Raw genomic sequence first — 17,061 nt, 5'->3', positions numbered from 1 at the left:
TAGCTTATGGAAACTGGGAGGCTCAGCTGAGTGAGGAGGTTGGGGGGGCTGTGGAGGCTAACAGGAAAAATACGAGCTCCGGCTTTGGTGGCGCCGCTCACAGAGGTCAGCCGACTGCCGCTAAAGGAAGGGTGTGAAGGGAAAGTGATGTTTTCGTCTCATTCGGTACTTTCAATTACTGCACCCAGAGGACCGTCCACGTCCAAAAACATCAGATCGGCATCCTGGATGAGTGTGTGTGTTGGAGGTGGACGGTGTTATATCGTAGATAAGGGCAGGTGTTGGTGAAAACCAGCCCTCACGCGTGCAGTCGAGCCTAAAGCTGGCTTCGATAACAAGACTGACCTTCAAAAAAAACCCAAACAAAACCTGAGCTGACGCAAGTACACTGAAAGCTATTTTAATCCCTTTTTTTTACTTTCTCGTGCAAAACAAGAGGAAAATAGGCACCCATAACATTCTGCAGTTAGCACTGAGGCGTCAGAGCATTTATAAATGAGGCAAAGCTTTCGCCACGCTTGAGTAAATACAACCCATAGAAAAGTTCAGCCTGTGCTGAGAGAGCCCCAGCCTGTAAATACACACACACACGCGCGCCAAACGCCATCCCTGAGAGACACAACCACAACACAAACACTTACTTTGCCATCAGCACCCGCACAAACAGCAATTTGGTGGAGGCTGATTTCAGCTCTCCACAATCAATTTAGGTAACAATCCCTCTGATCAGCTTCCTACAGCCTCCGGTGGGGAAACGCATTCACTAATCACTATCACTAACGTGGTGTGCGTCTGTGTGTGCCAAAACAGATTTTGTGCGCTCGTGTAGGTGTGTATGTGTTTGTCTTTATGTGCGTGTTTTTCAGTTTAGGACACTGTGTGCACATTTAAAGACTTTATACCCAAATTTGAATTTCAATGCACCTCGCTATGAGGCAGAATTTAGAAATTTACATAATATTAATATTCTCTGTCCCTTAATTTGTTTTGAGATTGCTTTTCCATAATCGCAAGAATTTATAAATAAAACTACAACACCGTTAATAAAACAACAATATTATCATATTTGCTTAATCGACCATAACCCACCAGTAACACTGTGTGTAACGATAAGGTAGTTCTAAAGCACATGCAGCGTCTAAGCAGCAGCTACGTGTGCTGCATGTTAAATTCGGCTGGTGGAAAACAGGTAAATTTGGTGTTTACTGATGTTTTCATGTGGGAAAAGAACTAGTTTTCTTTCACTCCCCCCTCTTTTCTCTAGGCAATTTCATCCTCCAGATACACTTTATTAGCTTATGCTTTGTGTCGACAACAGTCTCCTTATTTAGGCTTCTTATCTCCGTTTCCGCTAAATCGCAATACAGGCTCTTCATCATAATAGGATGTTTGCTTTGTGCAAATTTGTCCACATTTGTGCACAAAACAGCAGCCTCAAATATTACCACACAGTTGAATCAACGACCGACAGTACAAATTTCATAAAGCGCCAACAAACGAAGTCGCTTGTGCGTCTTGTAGGAACAAAAGGAAGTCGAGGAAAAGCAAGTTGGAGTAGTGATCAGAGGCTAGGTTTAACAAACTGCTATGAAGGAGTCTATGTGGATCAGTCGGTGAAACATATTTAGTTTGCGCCTGTGGCCATACGGTGAGGCCGGGAGCGACCGTTTGTGTACATGCATGTACAGCCCGGCATTACATGATATGCTCAGCAGTCACACTTTCACACCGGTGCCTGCTGCTCAGGCTGCACTTACGATGCAGGCCGTGCCAACTGAAAACACAGCGCATCGCTCTGCGCTGAGCTGACACATTCACATGCTCACAGTGTTGCACGTTCGCTCCTGCTGGCCTGGCCGTGACCCTGGTAGCAGATGATGGAGCACACCGTATTCCCTGAAGTAGGCCCGAGCTTTTATTCAGTGCTGCTGGAGTCTGGCTGGAGGGAAGGGTCTTTTAGCAGCCTATTCTCACTCCTTGATTTGAACAGGGAATAAGGGTGGTGCTCCGGTGCCGATGTAGTGGAAGGATCGTCCGCCTGTGGCTTCGGTGTTACAAATGTGTTTAAGGGGAGGGTTTTTTGGCACTCAACATTTGTAGTGTAATCATAATGTGTTTACGTTCTATATTACATTAGTTTTCTTCCTTTGCTACTAGCGCGAGCTGTTACTGCAGTGCACTACACTGCCAGCAGTATTGGTACATTAGGGACCTCCTTTTTTTTTTATGTATTGCTTGTCATCTTTCTCTCTGCCTTTAATTCAATATAAATTCAAGTACCTCTCAATTTGTATTAGACAACAATGCATCAAGAGATTTGTGCATAAAACCCTTCCTGCGTGCACATCTGTACAACAACGGATCTAGGCTGCTGTGTTCCTCTCCATCTCTCATGTGCATCAGTGCTCTGTGAGGAAACAATGACTCCTTATGCTAAAACGGTAAAAACTGCTGCAAAAATCAACTTCTCTGAGAGCTCTTTAGAACATGAGGTGGAAGAATTTGGGGCATTCTCTGCTTTGTGTTGTTCGCACAGTAAACAGCATTGCCTCTGGCTACTAAGTCTGTCCTAAACAGCTTTCTTTGACTATTCTGTGCTTAGTATACACTCAGCAGAGCCTAACAACTTTGCTGTATGGATAGTTTTTTTTGTGCTGCAGTTGTTTAATGTCAACGATGTTCTTAATAACATTAAAACAATTAAAGTTTGATTTATGGTTTGTTTTGTTTTCCAAAGGGAAAAGGTGTTGGAGGCATTTTCTGTTCTCCACTGTTACACATTCAGTTCATCGCTGTATAAAATTGGGGAGAGATGGGTAAATATCTCCCGTGGAGTCTACGGATGCATCCTGGGGTGGCGTTTGAGCTGAAACAGCTGGGAGCTGTGCACATCTGGCGCAGTAGCGCTGACATGTCAGAGGGAGATTCTGGAAATTCTGCACCTTTAATTCAGACTGCGTTTTCGGTATTTGACATGAGGAGAGTGAGGCATGGTGCGAGCCTCCATGACGCCATAGTGCAGCTCCAGCTCCCTGCCTGAGCTAGCCTGCAGGTTTAGTTAGACAGAAAGGCTATCGTTAGTCCCAATTTGTTTAGAAGCAGCGTTAAACTTCCACTTCCTTTCAAATGATGCAAACTGACTTTTTTTTTTTTTTTTTAAGGACTAAGCATCCTTGCCTCATTAAAAAAGGATGAGACTCACCAACAGCTCTACAAATGTCTCTTTACAGAGAACCCTTCTCCCTAACTGATATTTACTAATGAAGCTGCAGTGAGAATGACTCTATATCTGCTCAGGTATCTCATTGGGCCCTTCATGTAGCCATCATCACTGCAACTTAGGGGACACCCCCACATGTCAGCGTAGCATGACAACAAGTCTGTTGCCTGCAGTCATAAGTACAGAGTAATGGAGGGAGAGGAAGCTCAGGGGACACAGCGAGCACTCAGGCATCGATGAGGCATCGCCATCTCTCAATGGGAGTCTGCTACCCCTGATCAGAGGGGAGGCAGGACTCTTCTGTTGGCTGCCACAGATCTACGGCAGGGGGAGGGGAGACTAATGGCTGCAGTGTCAGATAAAGGATGAAGGTGAAGGAAACGCTGAAAGGAACCAAGGCCTGTTTAAGCTCTGAATTTAACAAAAGCTTGAATAAACACATTTGCATCAGGAATAGAGTGTCATCCTCCTTTCATCATAACACGACCTGAAACACGGCTAGGAGTGCTAGCCTACAGGAGAAAGGATGTAAAATTCATGGAGCCGTGTTGCACAGCACTGCACAGCGACTGATGTTTTTAAACTGTGTAACCCCCTCCTCCCCCATTCATTTGTATGAAATTCACTTGTAACAGTTGCACCTCAAACAAGATGAGCTCTCAGAGCTTGGTGCATCCAAACAAGCTTTCAGGCTCTCCAGTGAAGTACTTGATTTGGTCACTAGGAGGCAAAATGTCAAAACATTATTCATGTGAGCTGAGGGGAACAGAGGAGAGACAGAGGGACAGAGAAAAGTCATGAAAGAGTATTTCGAGATTGAAGCCGGCAGGGCATGTGGAAGGATCAAATGTGAGTATTCGCATGCAAATGGGGGCGCAGCTCGAATTTATGCAAACTTCAAAACAAGCAAAAAGATATGAACTGAAGGGCAAGCAGCAGAGGAGAGCATCTACTTCTTTTGTTTGCTAGCGCTGAGTGTAGATCTCTCTGCATTTTACACATGAAGTTGCAATTTTTGACAAGTGGGGATCTACTTAGACAAGCTAAAGATCCCAATCTGCAAAAAGCAAACAAACAAAAAACCCTAAATGTCTCTTTCATCCACAAATCTAATTCAAAACTTGAAAATAAAATATACAGTCCTCCCTGCATTGGCGAAAACTACACAAAAAGCAACCACATTGTGAAACTTGGACTAGTTTAAACTTCAATCACAGTCTTTTTGTATGGTACGCGCAAAGATGGCAATCGCATAAACAACTGCTTTGTCTAGGAATTCTACTTCAAAGTTAAAAACAACAAAAAAACATGAGCCATTTCCCCTCCCAGCTCTAAGTGCCACCCACTGCAGTTATCGCACATCAACACTCAACTCATAAACTAATAATGTGTTTGAAAAGGGCTGGAAACTGTCAATAGATGGTTTGAGATGATAATTCCTCAAAGAGCACATCCTCTGCAGCGGACCAGTCGCTTCCCGTGCGACAGTAAGATATAATTGTGGACGGCAAATATCAAAAATGCCAGGATAGAGTCATCATGCAATCATTAGTGGATGTATTTTTATAATTTGTGAGGAAAGCACGGGCCAGTCTGCCGGGAATTTGATAAAACCCTCAGCACTTGTTGACTCACACACTTAGTGAGAACATTTTGTGATTAGACCAGTCATTTCTTATCTAGTTACTGTACATGTGATCTGGATTTAATGTAATAAACCTCAGGAAACTTACAATTAGGAGGGGGTGGGAGAAAACAAACAACAACACTGGTACACATATCCAGACTTGTTAATTATTTTGTGAGGATGTAGTTTGTGAGGAAGCGAACAATTTCGCCGTAGCTTTATTTTCGCTGACAGTGCGTAATGAGTCTGACGAGCACAGCTACTTAGAGCTTCCAGCGCCTCCAGAAAACAACAAGTCTGAATGTGGCAGCTTTACAAGGAACATTAAGAGCCACTTACTCAGACTGCAATACTCCGTGCAATTAGGTCCCCTCGAGTTCCATTTTTGGTATTTCAGCTCCAGTTGAACCACATCTGTTTGCAACTAGTTGACCTATATTGCACACGACTGTGGAATGTCCACAGGACTAGTTTAGGACTGCAGGCTGAGGTCCCTATTTTTGACCAAACCTCTGCAACTTTCAAAGATTTTACCTAGCAAGGTGAAAATCTGATTAAAAAGCTTCTCTTTGTTTATGCAGCATGCACACAAACCCGCTTGCTGTAAACTACTAGAGCCAGCTGTATCGATGTGGAGGACGAATCACTATAAATAACTGCCAAAATGCTATACATATGCTAACAGCTGACATTTTTCCATTCCAAACACTCACGAGTGGCAGCCATCAGTGGAGCTAGATTTAACTGCAGCTGGCAGTGTCAAGACGCAAAGATTATGGCCACTAATGAATATTAGCCAACTTGCAGCCGCTGGGTATTTAGATGCAGTTCACCCCATTTATTTCCCTGTTGGGTGAAGACAACTTTATCCCTGTGGCAAGTCCCTGGCTTATCTCGTCGACTGCAAGGCAGCCAGCAGACGGGGTGTTTTCCTGGCCGCGTTTCAGGATGATTCAAGCCTGGCAGGTGCGAGCGGGAATACCTGACTGCGGTAAACACAAAGGGGCAGCACGGAGCAGAAGGAGATGTCCAGCTGTGAAGGGGCAGCCATATAAGGGGACTATATTGAGTACAGCACAATTACCACAAAGCTCACTGTGTTGGATTATCACAGAGAGCAGGTGGCTGTGAAAGACAGTGAGAGGAAGGCCTCGAGAAAAAGGTGACAGATGGGTGTGGAAGAGCAGGCCTGCACACGCCGCAGCTCAGGAGGAGAGAGAGGAGACACTGAGGAGAAAGATACGACTTTACTAGAGTCTACTGAGATTCATTCATCAGAGCCGTCACCGCGAAACACAAATAGGTGCAGAAAATGAGATGATTTTAAACACGTTGCCATTGATTAACCATTTGCAGGCACAGATTGCACCTTTGAGAGGGGAAATTACTTTGATACAGTGTTTGTGGATGCGTCTATACATGCGCAAAATGTCAACGATTTGCAGAATAAAAATGAACAGTACCATGGAGACTCTGTTATTTCCTACATACATCAGATGAGAGTCGGGATAGTAACCTGATGAATAATCAGGGAGCTGGAAAGCTTTCTTGGGGTAAGTGTGTCTGGATTAGCATTACTGTGACCAAGACAGATGTACGCAATCAGAACGGTAACAAAGGGAAAAGACTCCCTGTGATATTTATGGATTAAACAGAGATTAATTTCTTCAAAGCCGTGCTCAGGGCGGACCTCATGTACAAGGCCAGCTGCCTCTGTAATTCATCCCATTTATCTTCAAGTCAAAAAAAAGAAAGAAAAGATAAAAAGACTTGAGGCCATGTAAAGTAGGCAGACCCTTATCAATGGTGTCAAACACAAATACACAATGAGCTGCAGGTCATCATTATTTCTGACTTAATGTCCTCCAGTCGGCGGGGATGACACAGCTGGAGGTGCCACCGGTTGGACACTGCTATGCTAATTCATTAGCCACCTGCTTCGAGTAAGTGGGGGGGGTTCACGCTTGATTAAATTTTCGCCATCTTCCTCGAGAGAAAGGGACGCTACGAGTCAGCAGTAAAGCAACGATTACAATGTAAAGGCTACGCGCACAACTTCTGATCTCTGCTGTATTAGGGTTTGTTTTCGCCTTCACTGCCCCCGTCGCTTTATTGTCTCTCATTTTCCACCTCGTTTTATTTAGATTACGCCGCTCAGAGAAAATGCGGCTCATTTATGGTCTTGAAGTTGTCGTTGTTTTCGAGGACTGTGGCGAGGTTTTCACTAGCCCCGTGGGTTAGACTATGATTATTATGACCGTGCAAATGACGGCAAATTTAAGCTGTATTACATTTTCTCTAAAGATCAGAGGTAATGAAACAAAACTACCTCAAGAACTGGGATGTTAACGTTTTTTCCCTCTGCATTAGCTTCTATTTTTGGAGGCACTTTGTACTTTTCAGCAATTGTAGCTACTGTCCTTAAGTGTCTGCTTTAGTTGCTGCCCTGCACTCTAAAGCTCCCGGGACTTCATGTTTGAAGCTCGTCTTTGGCTTTAAAGTGAGAGACTATGTTGCAGCTTCTCACTTTATACAGCATGTGGAGCTTATGTTTACCTAAAGCACCTTACATGTCCAAAGACAAAATATCCACAGCCTTGTAAAGGGCTCGGGTCAAGCAGCGAGGCATTTCTGTGACGCTAGATGTGGAATGGACTTTGTGCAAAGCAACCGTCAGCTATACTTCTGTTCCCTTTGAGCCACCTCTGGTATAACAAGTTCCCAGTGGTATTATTTCTCTGTTTCCTTCACTCTTCACACTTTCACAGATGTGCACAGCTGTGAGAATTCAGATGTTCGCAAACAGGGAAAACTGTACAGACAACAAAAAAATAAAAAAGTCCAGACATGAGGCTGGAACTTTAATAAACTACATGTACCTACTGCTGTACTTCATTAGGGATACTAAAGCAGTTACAGGGAAAACAAGTCCAGCTCCAGGGGCTATGATTCATACGGAGGTTTAGCTGTTAAAGGCTAAGAAATAAACACAAGAATCACTGTGTCCGAACGCCACTGATGTTTCCAAATCTAGCCTGCCAGAGCAAAACCGATCAGACACGGTGAATTTCATTGCTTTCATTGAGTCATTGCTGCCTTTGATTGTTTTGTTGTTAAAAAAAATCTCATCAATTCACAGCTTTTGTGTTTATTTCCTCAAGTACCAATTGATTTTATCTGCTTGAGGAAAATATCTTATTTGCACACTAGCAGCAGGTCTGGCATACCTGGATCCAGGATGATAAGCTGGGCGCTGGACTGGATGTTGCCCGCATCGTTTTCTGCCAGGCACTGGTAGAAGCCCTCGTCTGACTTGACCAGACCCAAAATCTGCAGGTTGTGGTCCTCCTACAAAGCAGGAAGGAAAAAAAAAAAAAAGAAAAAAAGAGGGAATTGGAATAACAAACATACACAGGTATCAATGCAAGCAGCAGTTCTAATCAATTTCCTACTCTTTCTCGTGACGCTCCGATGATGTAAACTCTCGCAATGACTTCTGGTGAAGGAAAGGTTGGAAGAAAAAAAAAAGGCAGCACATCAGCACTGAATGAACTTACAATTATTTTGAAGTAATCACTGGGAATGACGGCGTCTCCATTCTTGACCCATTTGACCGTGGGAGCCGGTGAACCCGACACGTCGCACTCAAAGATGATGTCCATGGACTCGTGGGCATAAATGTTGGCCGGCCGCTTCACGAACTGCGGGGGAACTGCGGAGTCCACACGAAAAAAGGAAAACTTACATTTAATGATTGAACCTTTTCTTTGTGAAATCTGTCAAAACTAACAAGGAACGTTAAACGTCGCTGCAAATGGCTTTTGCTGGAAAAGGAACAAGATGAAATTATTTCATGCTTCCCCTTAAACTCTCAGCCAAGAGAGAGTAGAAACAGTAAACAGTGTCATCCAGCAACAAGCTAATTATTTTCTGCACGGTTCACAAAATTTTACCAGATGGCAACACTTAAGAGTTGGTTTTTTTTCTAATTTATTCAGGAATGGTTGAAAGGCAGCTACTTTGGTACTAGCACAGTACTGTCAGCACACTACACCGGCTAAGCCGATCTCCCCTAGTCCTGCTAATGAGGGCCAGAGAGGAGTTATTTGATCTGCTGGGGCGATACAGTGCCTCATCAATCTGTCCTGGAACAAGGTCACCAGGAGCACAGGGCCCGGGCCTCGTCCCCTCTCTATAATTGGACTGTACGTGTTGTGAGAAGAGAAGAGGGCGAGACGGACTATGTGTGCACGTGAGTGTACGCTGCAGCTACACCCGTGCGTCCTCTGATAAGCACCGACCTCGTTGACCACAATTTAAATGACTGTATTGTTATTGTGTGGCTGCGTGTCATGATTTGCCATCAGCCTCCTGGGCGCGGTGATGGCTGGTTATTAGCATCTACTTTGCGACTATTCACAGGAGCTGATTGGATATTAGTTGCAGTGGGCGGATAAGGTCCCTTCTTTTTGTTCTTTTTTTTGGGCTTTAGTCAGCAGCAGGCTGTGAGGTCAAATCTTCAGCTGCTTGATGTAACACGGGCTAATTTACTGTAACACACAAGTTAACAGATTAGCCTTCATACTGCTGGGGAAAGCATTTAGCGCTAGAAAGGCGTTCAAGACTCTTTGTAATTAAAACCAGAAAGGAAAAAAGAAAGAGAAAACCACACATTTCTTTAACAATAACGGCCTTATTGGAGCGCTGGAGCTACGGGACACATTGGGTTCTGTGTCGACTTTGTATTTCCCTGACCTTGAAATGCACTTTGCCCATCTGTTTGCTATTTCCATGCTCTACACACAGCACATGGAGCAAGGGCGGGGAGAGAAAGGGAGAGCGAGAGAGACACAACTTGACAGAAGCTGCACACAAAGCCACGGCTATCTAAAAACACAGAGCCAAAAGACGCGCATGTCCGCCTTTCCTGCCTCCTTACATAAACTGATGCGGAATTATTACATCTGACAAACATTTGAAGTTTCATTGATGTTCTTTTTTTAAACACATTTCCGCATCCCTCTCATTCATGTAAGCAGCGTATACTTCTAAGGTCAAAACAAAAATCGAGCTAAATGCTACTTTGGTAACAAACTGTTCAATGCTCGCATCACGTGGCCTTTAAAAAGCTCATGGCCTCAAACGGTTTTTCAACTGCAACAACTTCACGCGTGACACTTGGAGAATAAACCCTCCAGTTTAAGATGTGCAGTATTATCTCAAGTTCACCAATTAAACATGGTGTGGAGTTTATTTTCCGGGTTGATGCTGAAAAATATTTTAAAAACAAACACAAAAAAAGTGCTCTGCTGTAGTCTGGTGCAGTATGCACTCGGGTCAAACAAAACAGGCACACAGAGCCACAGAATACTGAAACCTTCCTTCTGCTTTCTTAATGAGCATCTCGGTTTTCCGCGGGCCTCTGAGGTTATTATTGACGACTGACACGAGAATAGAAATGAGGATGGTGATGCTTCTAGACTCGATCAGTTTTTGACTGGCAAGACAGCCACATCATCCCGATCTCTGTGTGTCTGCGTGTGCACAAGAGTGTATCCACCTGTGTGTGTGTGTGTTTGCGTGTGTTCCCTGCAGGGAGGCGTGTGAGCTGTGAATAATGTGCTTCACAGTGTGGTGTCCCCTGGATATTTGCCTCTAGTATGCGCGCAGCACAGTCAGGTGGAATCGTTGGTTTGCTTTGGTGTGTCGGGGACACACGAGGCTGAGACACCACCGAGTCAGTGTGAGTCTGTGTTTGCGTGGAAGGCTGAATAATGTTTGGATAGGAATTTTTGCCAGGATACTTGTTTTGTCCCCTTATTACTTCTGCTATATGCTGTACATAATTGGGTTTGCGTCCTCCCCCGCTGGCGATGTGTGAGTGGGTCGATTTTGCTTTCTTTCTTGTGTGTGTGTGTGTGTCTAAGCACTTGCTTATGCATGCAAACATATGTTTCTGTACATCCAACGCTGTCTCACCTGTGCACACTCCCCACATTCATATGGGTGTTTGGTTCATATTGGAATGTCTGTATCAGTGTGTGTAGCAGAGCCTCCTATAAAGATTTGCTGGGGACAGGTTTTGATGGTGGCTGGTGCCCTGCAGCTCTCTTTATCTCTCCCTCTCTCTCTGTTACACTTTGTCTCCAATTGTTTCCTGATTCTTAATCTTCCTCCAAGTCCTTCCCCATCTCTCCATCTTTACCCCCCCCAACTCCCCTCCATCTGAGCAGACATGCACCATTTTCTCTAAATGGTGTTCTGACATTTGGAACCTTTTGGACTGAGGAATGACTATAAATGTCTAAATACCCAGCCCTTAGCTATATTGGTGTAAGGGAAATGTGTGTCAGTCCAACAGCAGGCCTGATGACCTTTAATTGGCAGCCTGTTTTTACAGTGGTACAATGTCTATATGGAAAATTCCCCGCGGTGCCTGTATGGAGCAAAGGGTGTGTGTTTTTGGGTGCGTTTTCTTTGTTTAACAGGTGGCTATGCAACGATTTTGCCGCTCACCCATTTCTCATAAATGACACCCTCAACCAAAGCTGGATTTTTTGGTTAGAGGAGCTGACAAAAGACGTGCCGATCCACGCGATCGGTCCAAATCCGGAGTGGTTCATAAACACGTTTTCCCGCAGTCTATGGTTCACAGACACACGCATATACAAACACACACACAAATGCTAAATTCCACCAGCTGGAATATCTCTAAACAGGCTGCCCTGTTTTGGAGCATAAATACCACTCTGTAATGAAAGAGAAATCCAACAGAAACAGAAAAAACAACTAAAGGGAATGCAGACACTGGAAACAAACGGGAGAGGAAATAAACAGCTAGACAAATGTAAAAGGAGGGAAACCAGCCAGAGGAAGTGCGATACGAGCTCTTCGGGGCTGGTATTATCTCTCGAGCCGGTAGCTTAGTAAAAGAAGCTTTAATGCAGACTTGCACCGACTCCAGTGAACTACTAAAAGAGGGCCACAAAAAGGTCATGTGCGTGTCTTGCTGTGAGCTTGTTAAAACAAAACCCCACAGGATTCCTGAAGGGATTCTGGGGAGATAGCTTTACTTAAAGCTTCAGTAAACTGAACTGAGTCATAGAGAGGGAGAAAAACCTATTTGTACTGATACATATATCAAACACAAAGAACTAAAGAAAGTACTGTAGCTGCTTCCCGAGATGACGCAAAAGGTGAAATAAATCACTTTTCAGCATATATCCCATAAAATGTAAGCCACAGCAGTAAATATATTATGTCTTAAAGCAAAAGGATACAAAAATTCAAGACATTTTACCACTCTGATACCTTGGCCAGAGTCCAGTTAGCTTCCTGAAGTGAAAAAACAGTGTTGGGCAGTCTGGGTTTACTCTGAGGGCAAGTCAAGCTTGGACTGCACTAATTACCCCTCCTGCTCTTCCAAAGATAACAGCTTTACTCTTAATCCTGGCCAAAACAAACAGCTTCAGCAATAAGGCTGAAAGAGGGATGCTTGGTGCTTGCATTCCAAGTCAGCGAGCAGATAATAATGTCTTGTTAGAGGAAGAGTCATAGAGGAGGACTTCAATCTGTGGATTTTTCTGATATAACAACAACTGAGCGAAAGCGCAGGCACGAGTGCGTCAATGAAATGCTAAACCGGGGCTTGCAAACATGGTGCATAGAGGAAGGAGTATGCTCTGCCTTCATTTCAGAGCAATTCTCAGTAGAGCTCAAACAGATTGCTGTTGCTACTCAACCTTCAATTGGAAGTGCTCCGAGCGCATGGAAAACAAAATAGAGAACTAATTTGATGATTTACTCGCAATGCATATGCACGCTTTGCTTTAAACTGGGCTATTGTTGTCAGCTATTACAGGAGAATCTCTGGCAATTGGGTGCATCAACCTTGGTCTGCTATGTTTTATGTAAATTTAATTACTGTCATGGCAATGATCTCAGTAGAAGAGCAAAAGGAAACAAATTTATTACGGAAAATATTTGTGTCAAGCTCATTTCTCAATGAAGGGGGGTCAATATAACTACGTTTTTGGTTGGGACGACCTGAATAGATGCAGGTGCATTTTTTAAGCTGGTTAATAAATTTCTATTTTAAGAGCCAAATAAGCAACAAGTTAGACCACAAAAGCCACACCTAGCTATGGCTATGCTTCCTCCATACGCCCTCCAAGGGTCAGAGAAGTGACTCCTGTATCCACACATGAGAAGCTAACACAATGGTTAAACTGGAAGGCGTACAATGGAGTCAGAAAGAGGATAAGATAACAGCCGCTATGAAAAAAAGAAAAAAGGAAAACGCGTTTGTGTTAGGGGTGTTTCCCTTTATTAGATTAGCATTCTTTAAATAGTCAAAGGAGCTTGCAAAGAAAAGCGTCTGGACTTCTTTAAGTTACTTGAAGACGTTTCACCTCTCATCCGAGAAGCTTCTTCAGTTCTAGGGTCAAATGGTGGAGAGTCCCAGATATAAACCTAGTGGGAGTATCCCCCCACAGAGGGACAAAAGGACCCCCTGATGATCCTCTAATCGCCTGAGCCAAGGTGTGAAAGCGGGTGTGGGTCCCAATCAGCCAGAGTTTCGGGTGTGTTCATTGTGAAACCTGGCCCCACCTTATCATGCGAATTCCTGAGGTCAGATGGCCCAGGATGTGAGTGGGCGTTAAGGCGTCTGGGAAGGGATCTCAAAACTGGATTATAGATGGCAGAGAGTTGGTGTCGTAAACCCCCGCCTCTGTTCAAAGATGGTCGCTCACAGTGGACATAGATGGCTTCTTTCACTCCTCTTTCAAACCATCTGTCCTCTCTGTCCAAAATGTGAACATTGGCATCCTCGAAAGAGTGTCCTTTATCCTTAAGATGCAGATGGACTGCTGAGTCTTGTCCTGTGGAGGTGGCTCTTCTGTGTTGTGCCATGCGCTTGTGAAGTGGCTGTTTGGTCTCTCCAATGTAGAGGTCTGGGCATTTCTCGCTGCACTGTACAGCATACACCACATTGTTAAGTCTGTGTTTTGGCGTTTTGTCTTTCGGGTGAACCAGTTTTTGTCTGAGCGTGTTGCTGGGTCTGAAATGCACCGGGATGTCATGCTTGGAGAAAACTCTCCTAAGTTTTTCTGATACACCGGCTACATAGGGGATGACAATGTTGTTGCGTCTGTCCTTCTTATCCTCCCTCGCTGGTGTCTGGTCTTCTTTTCTGTGCCTCTTTGCTGACTTTAAGAACGCCCATTTAGGATAGCCGCACGTTTTGAGTGCTTCCTTTACATGTGTGTGTTCCTTCTTTTTTCCTTCAGGCTTAGAGGGAACATGTTCTGCCCGGTGGTGTAGGGTCCTAATTACTCCAAGTTTGTGTTCCAAAGGGTGATGGGAGTCAAAGAGGAGGTACTGGTCCGTGTGTGTGGGCTTCCGGTAAACTTCGATGTTGAGTTTGCCGTTCTCTTCAATGTGCACAGCGCAGTCCAGGAAAGGCAAACAGTTGTCCTTTGTGTCTTCCCTGGTGAACTTGATGTTTTTATCCACAGCGTTAATGTGCGCAGTGAAGGATTCCACTTCTTGTGTCTTGATTTTGACCCAGGTGTCGTCCACATATCTGTACCAGTGGCTGGGTACTCTTCCTTTGAAAGAGCCAAGAGCCTTCCTTTCCACTTCCTCCATGTAAAGGTTGGCTACAATAGGTGACACGGGGGAGCCCATGGCACAGCCATGTTTTTGTCTGTAAAAGCCTTCGTTGTATTTGAAATATGTAGTGGTGAGGCAGAGGTCTAACAGTGTGCAAATCTGATCGGGTGTGAAGTTGGTCCTGTCCTCCAAGGAGCTGTCTTCTTGTAGTCGTTTTCTGACAGTCTCCACGGCCTCCGTGGTGGGTATGCAAGTGAAGAGAGAGACTACATCAAAGGACACCATGGTTTCATCTGGGTCCAGGGTAAGTTTCTGGACCTTGTCAGTGAAGTCGGTGGAGTTCTTGATGTGGTGTGGGGTGTTCCCCACAAGAGGAGCAAGGATGGTAGCAAGGTGTTTAGCAATGTTATAAGTGGCTGAGTTTATGCTACTGACTATGGGTCTGAGTGGGACAGCTTCCTTGTGGATTTTAGGAAGTCCGTAGATGCAGGGTATGGCATCCCCTGGGTAAAGGCGGTGATATGTAAGGCGGTCAATAATTTTGTCCTTTTCAAAGTCTTGAAGGCAAGCTATAACTTTGAAAAGGACAAAATTATTGACCGCCTTACATATCACCGCCTTTACCCAGGGGATGCCATACCCTGCATCTACGGACTTCCTAAAATCCACAAGGAAGCTGTCCCACTCAGACCCATAGTCAGTAGCATAAACTCAGCCACTTATAACATTGCTAAACACCTTGCTACCATCCTTGCTCCTCTTGTGGGGAACACCCCACACCACATCAAGAACTCCACCGACTTCACTGACAAGGTCCAGAAACTTACCCTGGACCCAGATGAAACCATGGTGTCCTTTGATGTAGTCTCTCTCTTCACTTGCATACCCACCACGGAGGCCGTGGAGACTGTCAGAAAACGACTACAAGAAGACAGCTCCTTGGAGGACAGGACCAACTTCACACCCGATCAGATTTGCACACTGTTAGACCTCTGCCTCACCACTACATATTTCAAATACAACGAAGGCTTTTACAGACAAAAACATGGCTGTGCCATGGGCTCCCCCGTGTCACCTATTGTAGCCAACCTTTACATGGAGGAAGTGGAAAGGAAGGCTCTTGGCTCTTTCAAAGGAAGAGTACCCAGCCACTGGTACAGATATGTGGACGACACCTGGGTCAAAATCAAGACACAAGAAGTGGAATCCTTCACTGCGCACATTAACGCTGTGGATAAAAACATCAAGTTCACCAGGGAAGACACAAAGGACAACTGTTTGCCTTTCCTGGACTGCGCTGTGCACATTGAAGAGAACGGCAAACTCAACATCGAAGTTTACCGGAAGCCCACACACACGGACCAGTACCTCCTCTTTGACTCCCATCACCCTTTGGAACACAAACTTGGAGTAATTAGGACCCTACACCACCGGGCAGAACATGTTCCCTCTAAGCCTGAAGGAAAAAAGAAGGAACACACACATGTAAAGGAAGCACTCAAAACGTGCGGCTATCCTAAATGGGCGTTCTTAAAGTCAGCAAAGAGGCACAGAAAAGAAGACCAGACACCAGCGAGGGAGGATAAGAAGGACAGACGCAACAACATTGTCATCCCCTATGTAGCCGGTGTATCAGAAAAACTTAGGAGAGTTTTCTCCAAGCATGACATCCCGGTGCATTTCAGACCCAGCAACACGCTCAGACAAAAACTGGTTCACCCGAAAGACAAAACGCCAAAACACAGACTTAACAATGTGGTGTATGCTGTACAGTGCAGCGAGAAATGCCCAGACCTCTACATTGGAGAGACCAAACAGCCACTTCACAAGCGCATGGCACAACACAGAAGAGCCACCTCCACAGGACAAGACTCAGCAGTCCATCTGCATCTTAAGGATAAAGGACACTCTTTCGAGGATGCCAATGTTCACATTTTGGACAGAGAGGACAGATGGTTTGAAAGAGGAGTGAAAGAAGCCATCTATGTCCACTGTGAGCGACCATCTTTGAACAGAGGCGGGGGTTTACGACACCAACTCTCTGCCATCTATAATCCAGTTTTGAGATCCCTTCCCAGACGCCTTAACGCCCACTCACATCCTGGGCCATCTGACCTCAGGAATTCGCATGATAAGGTGGGGCCAGGTTTCACAATGAACACACCCGAAACTCTGGCTGATTGGGACCCACACCCGCTTTCACACCTTGGCTCAGGCGATTAGAGGATCATCAGGGGGTCCTTTTGTCCCTCTGTGGGGGGATACTCCCACTAGGTTTATATCTGGGACTCTCCACCATTTGACCTTAGAACTGAAGAAGCTTCTCGGATGAGAGGTGAAACGTCTTCAAGTAACTTAAAGAAGTCCAGACGCTTTTCTTTGCAAGCTCCTTTGACTACGATGACCTGGATGACTGAGAACCTTCACAGACATTCTTTAAATAGCTAAATGGAAAGTTTCTGTTTTATTTTGGACGAGTTGTAACTGCAAGTGGCTGCAGGGGCAGCAGGATGACTGTGTGCCAAAGCACCCAGCAGATTTGATCAAATTTATAACGTTCAATGCATCATTTAGAGAAAACTATTCCTTGAAAAAAAAT

General features: G+C 44.8%; 1 protein-coding gene across 11 annotated transcripts in view; it reads right to left on the bottom strand.

Annotated features, from left to right (window-relative positions):
• neo1a (neogenin 1a) overlaps positions 1–17,061 on the bottom strand; it is a 161,725-nt gene that overhangs the window by 40,097 nt on the left and 104,567 nt on the right. For all 11 annotated transcript variants that reach the window (XM_084942866.1, XM_084942100.1, XM_084942190.1 and 8 more), the window contains exons 6-7: positions 8,405–8,559; positions 8,075–8,195 (exon numbers count right to left, since the gene is read on the bottom strand). In XM_084942866.1, coding sequence (XP_084798992.1) covers positions 8,075–8,195; positions 8,405–8,559 — 276 coding nt within the window. The remainder of the gene's footprint in view (positions 1–8,074; positions 8,196–8,404; positions 8,560–17,061) is intronic.

This window comes from Perissodus microlepis, chromosome 1, assembly GCF_051167445.1.
Source record: "Perissodus microlepis isolate ML-2025 ecotype Zambia chromosome 1, ASM5116744v1, whole genome shotgun sequence".
Lineage (NCBI taxonomy): Eukaryota > Metazoa > Chordata > Actinopteri > Cichliformes > Cichlidae > Perissodus > Perissodus microlepis.
The sequence above is the reverse complement of the archived record's forward strand: the minus strand, read 5'-3'. Positions and strand labels throughout refer to the sequence as shown.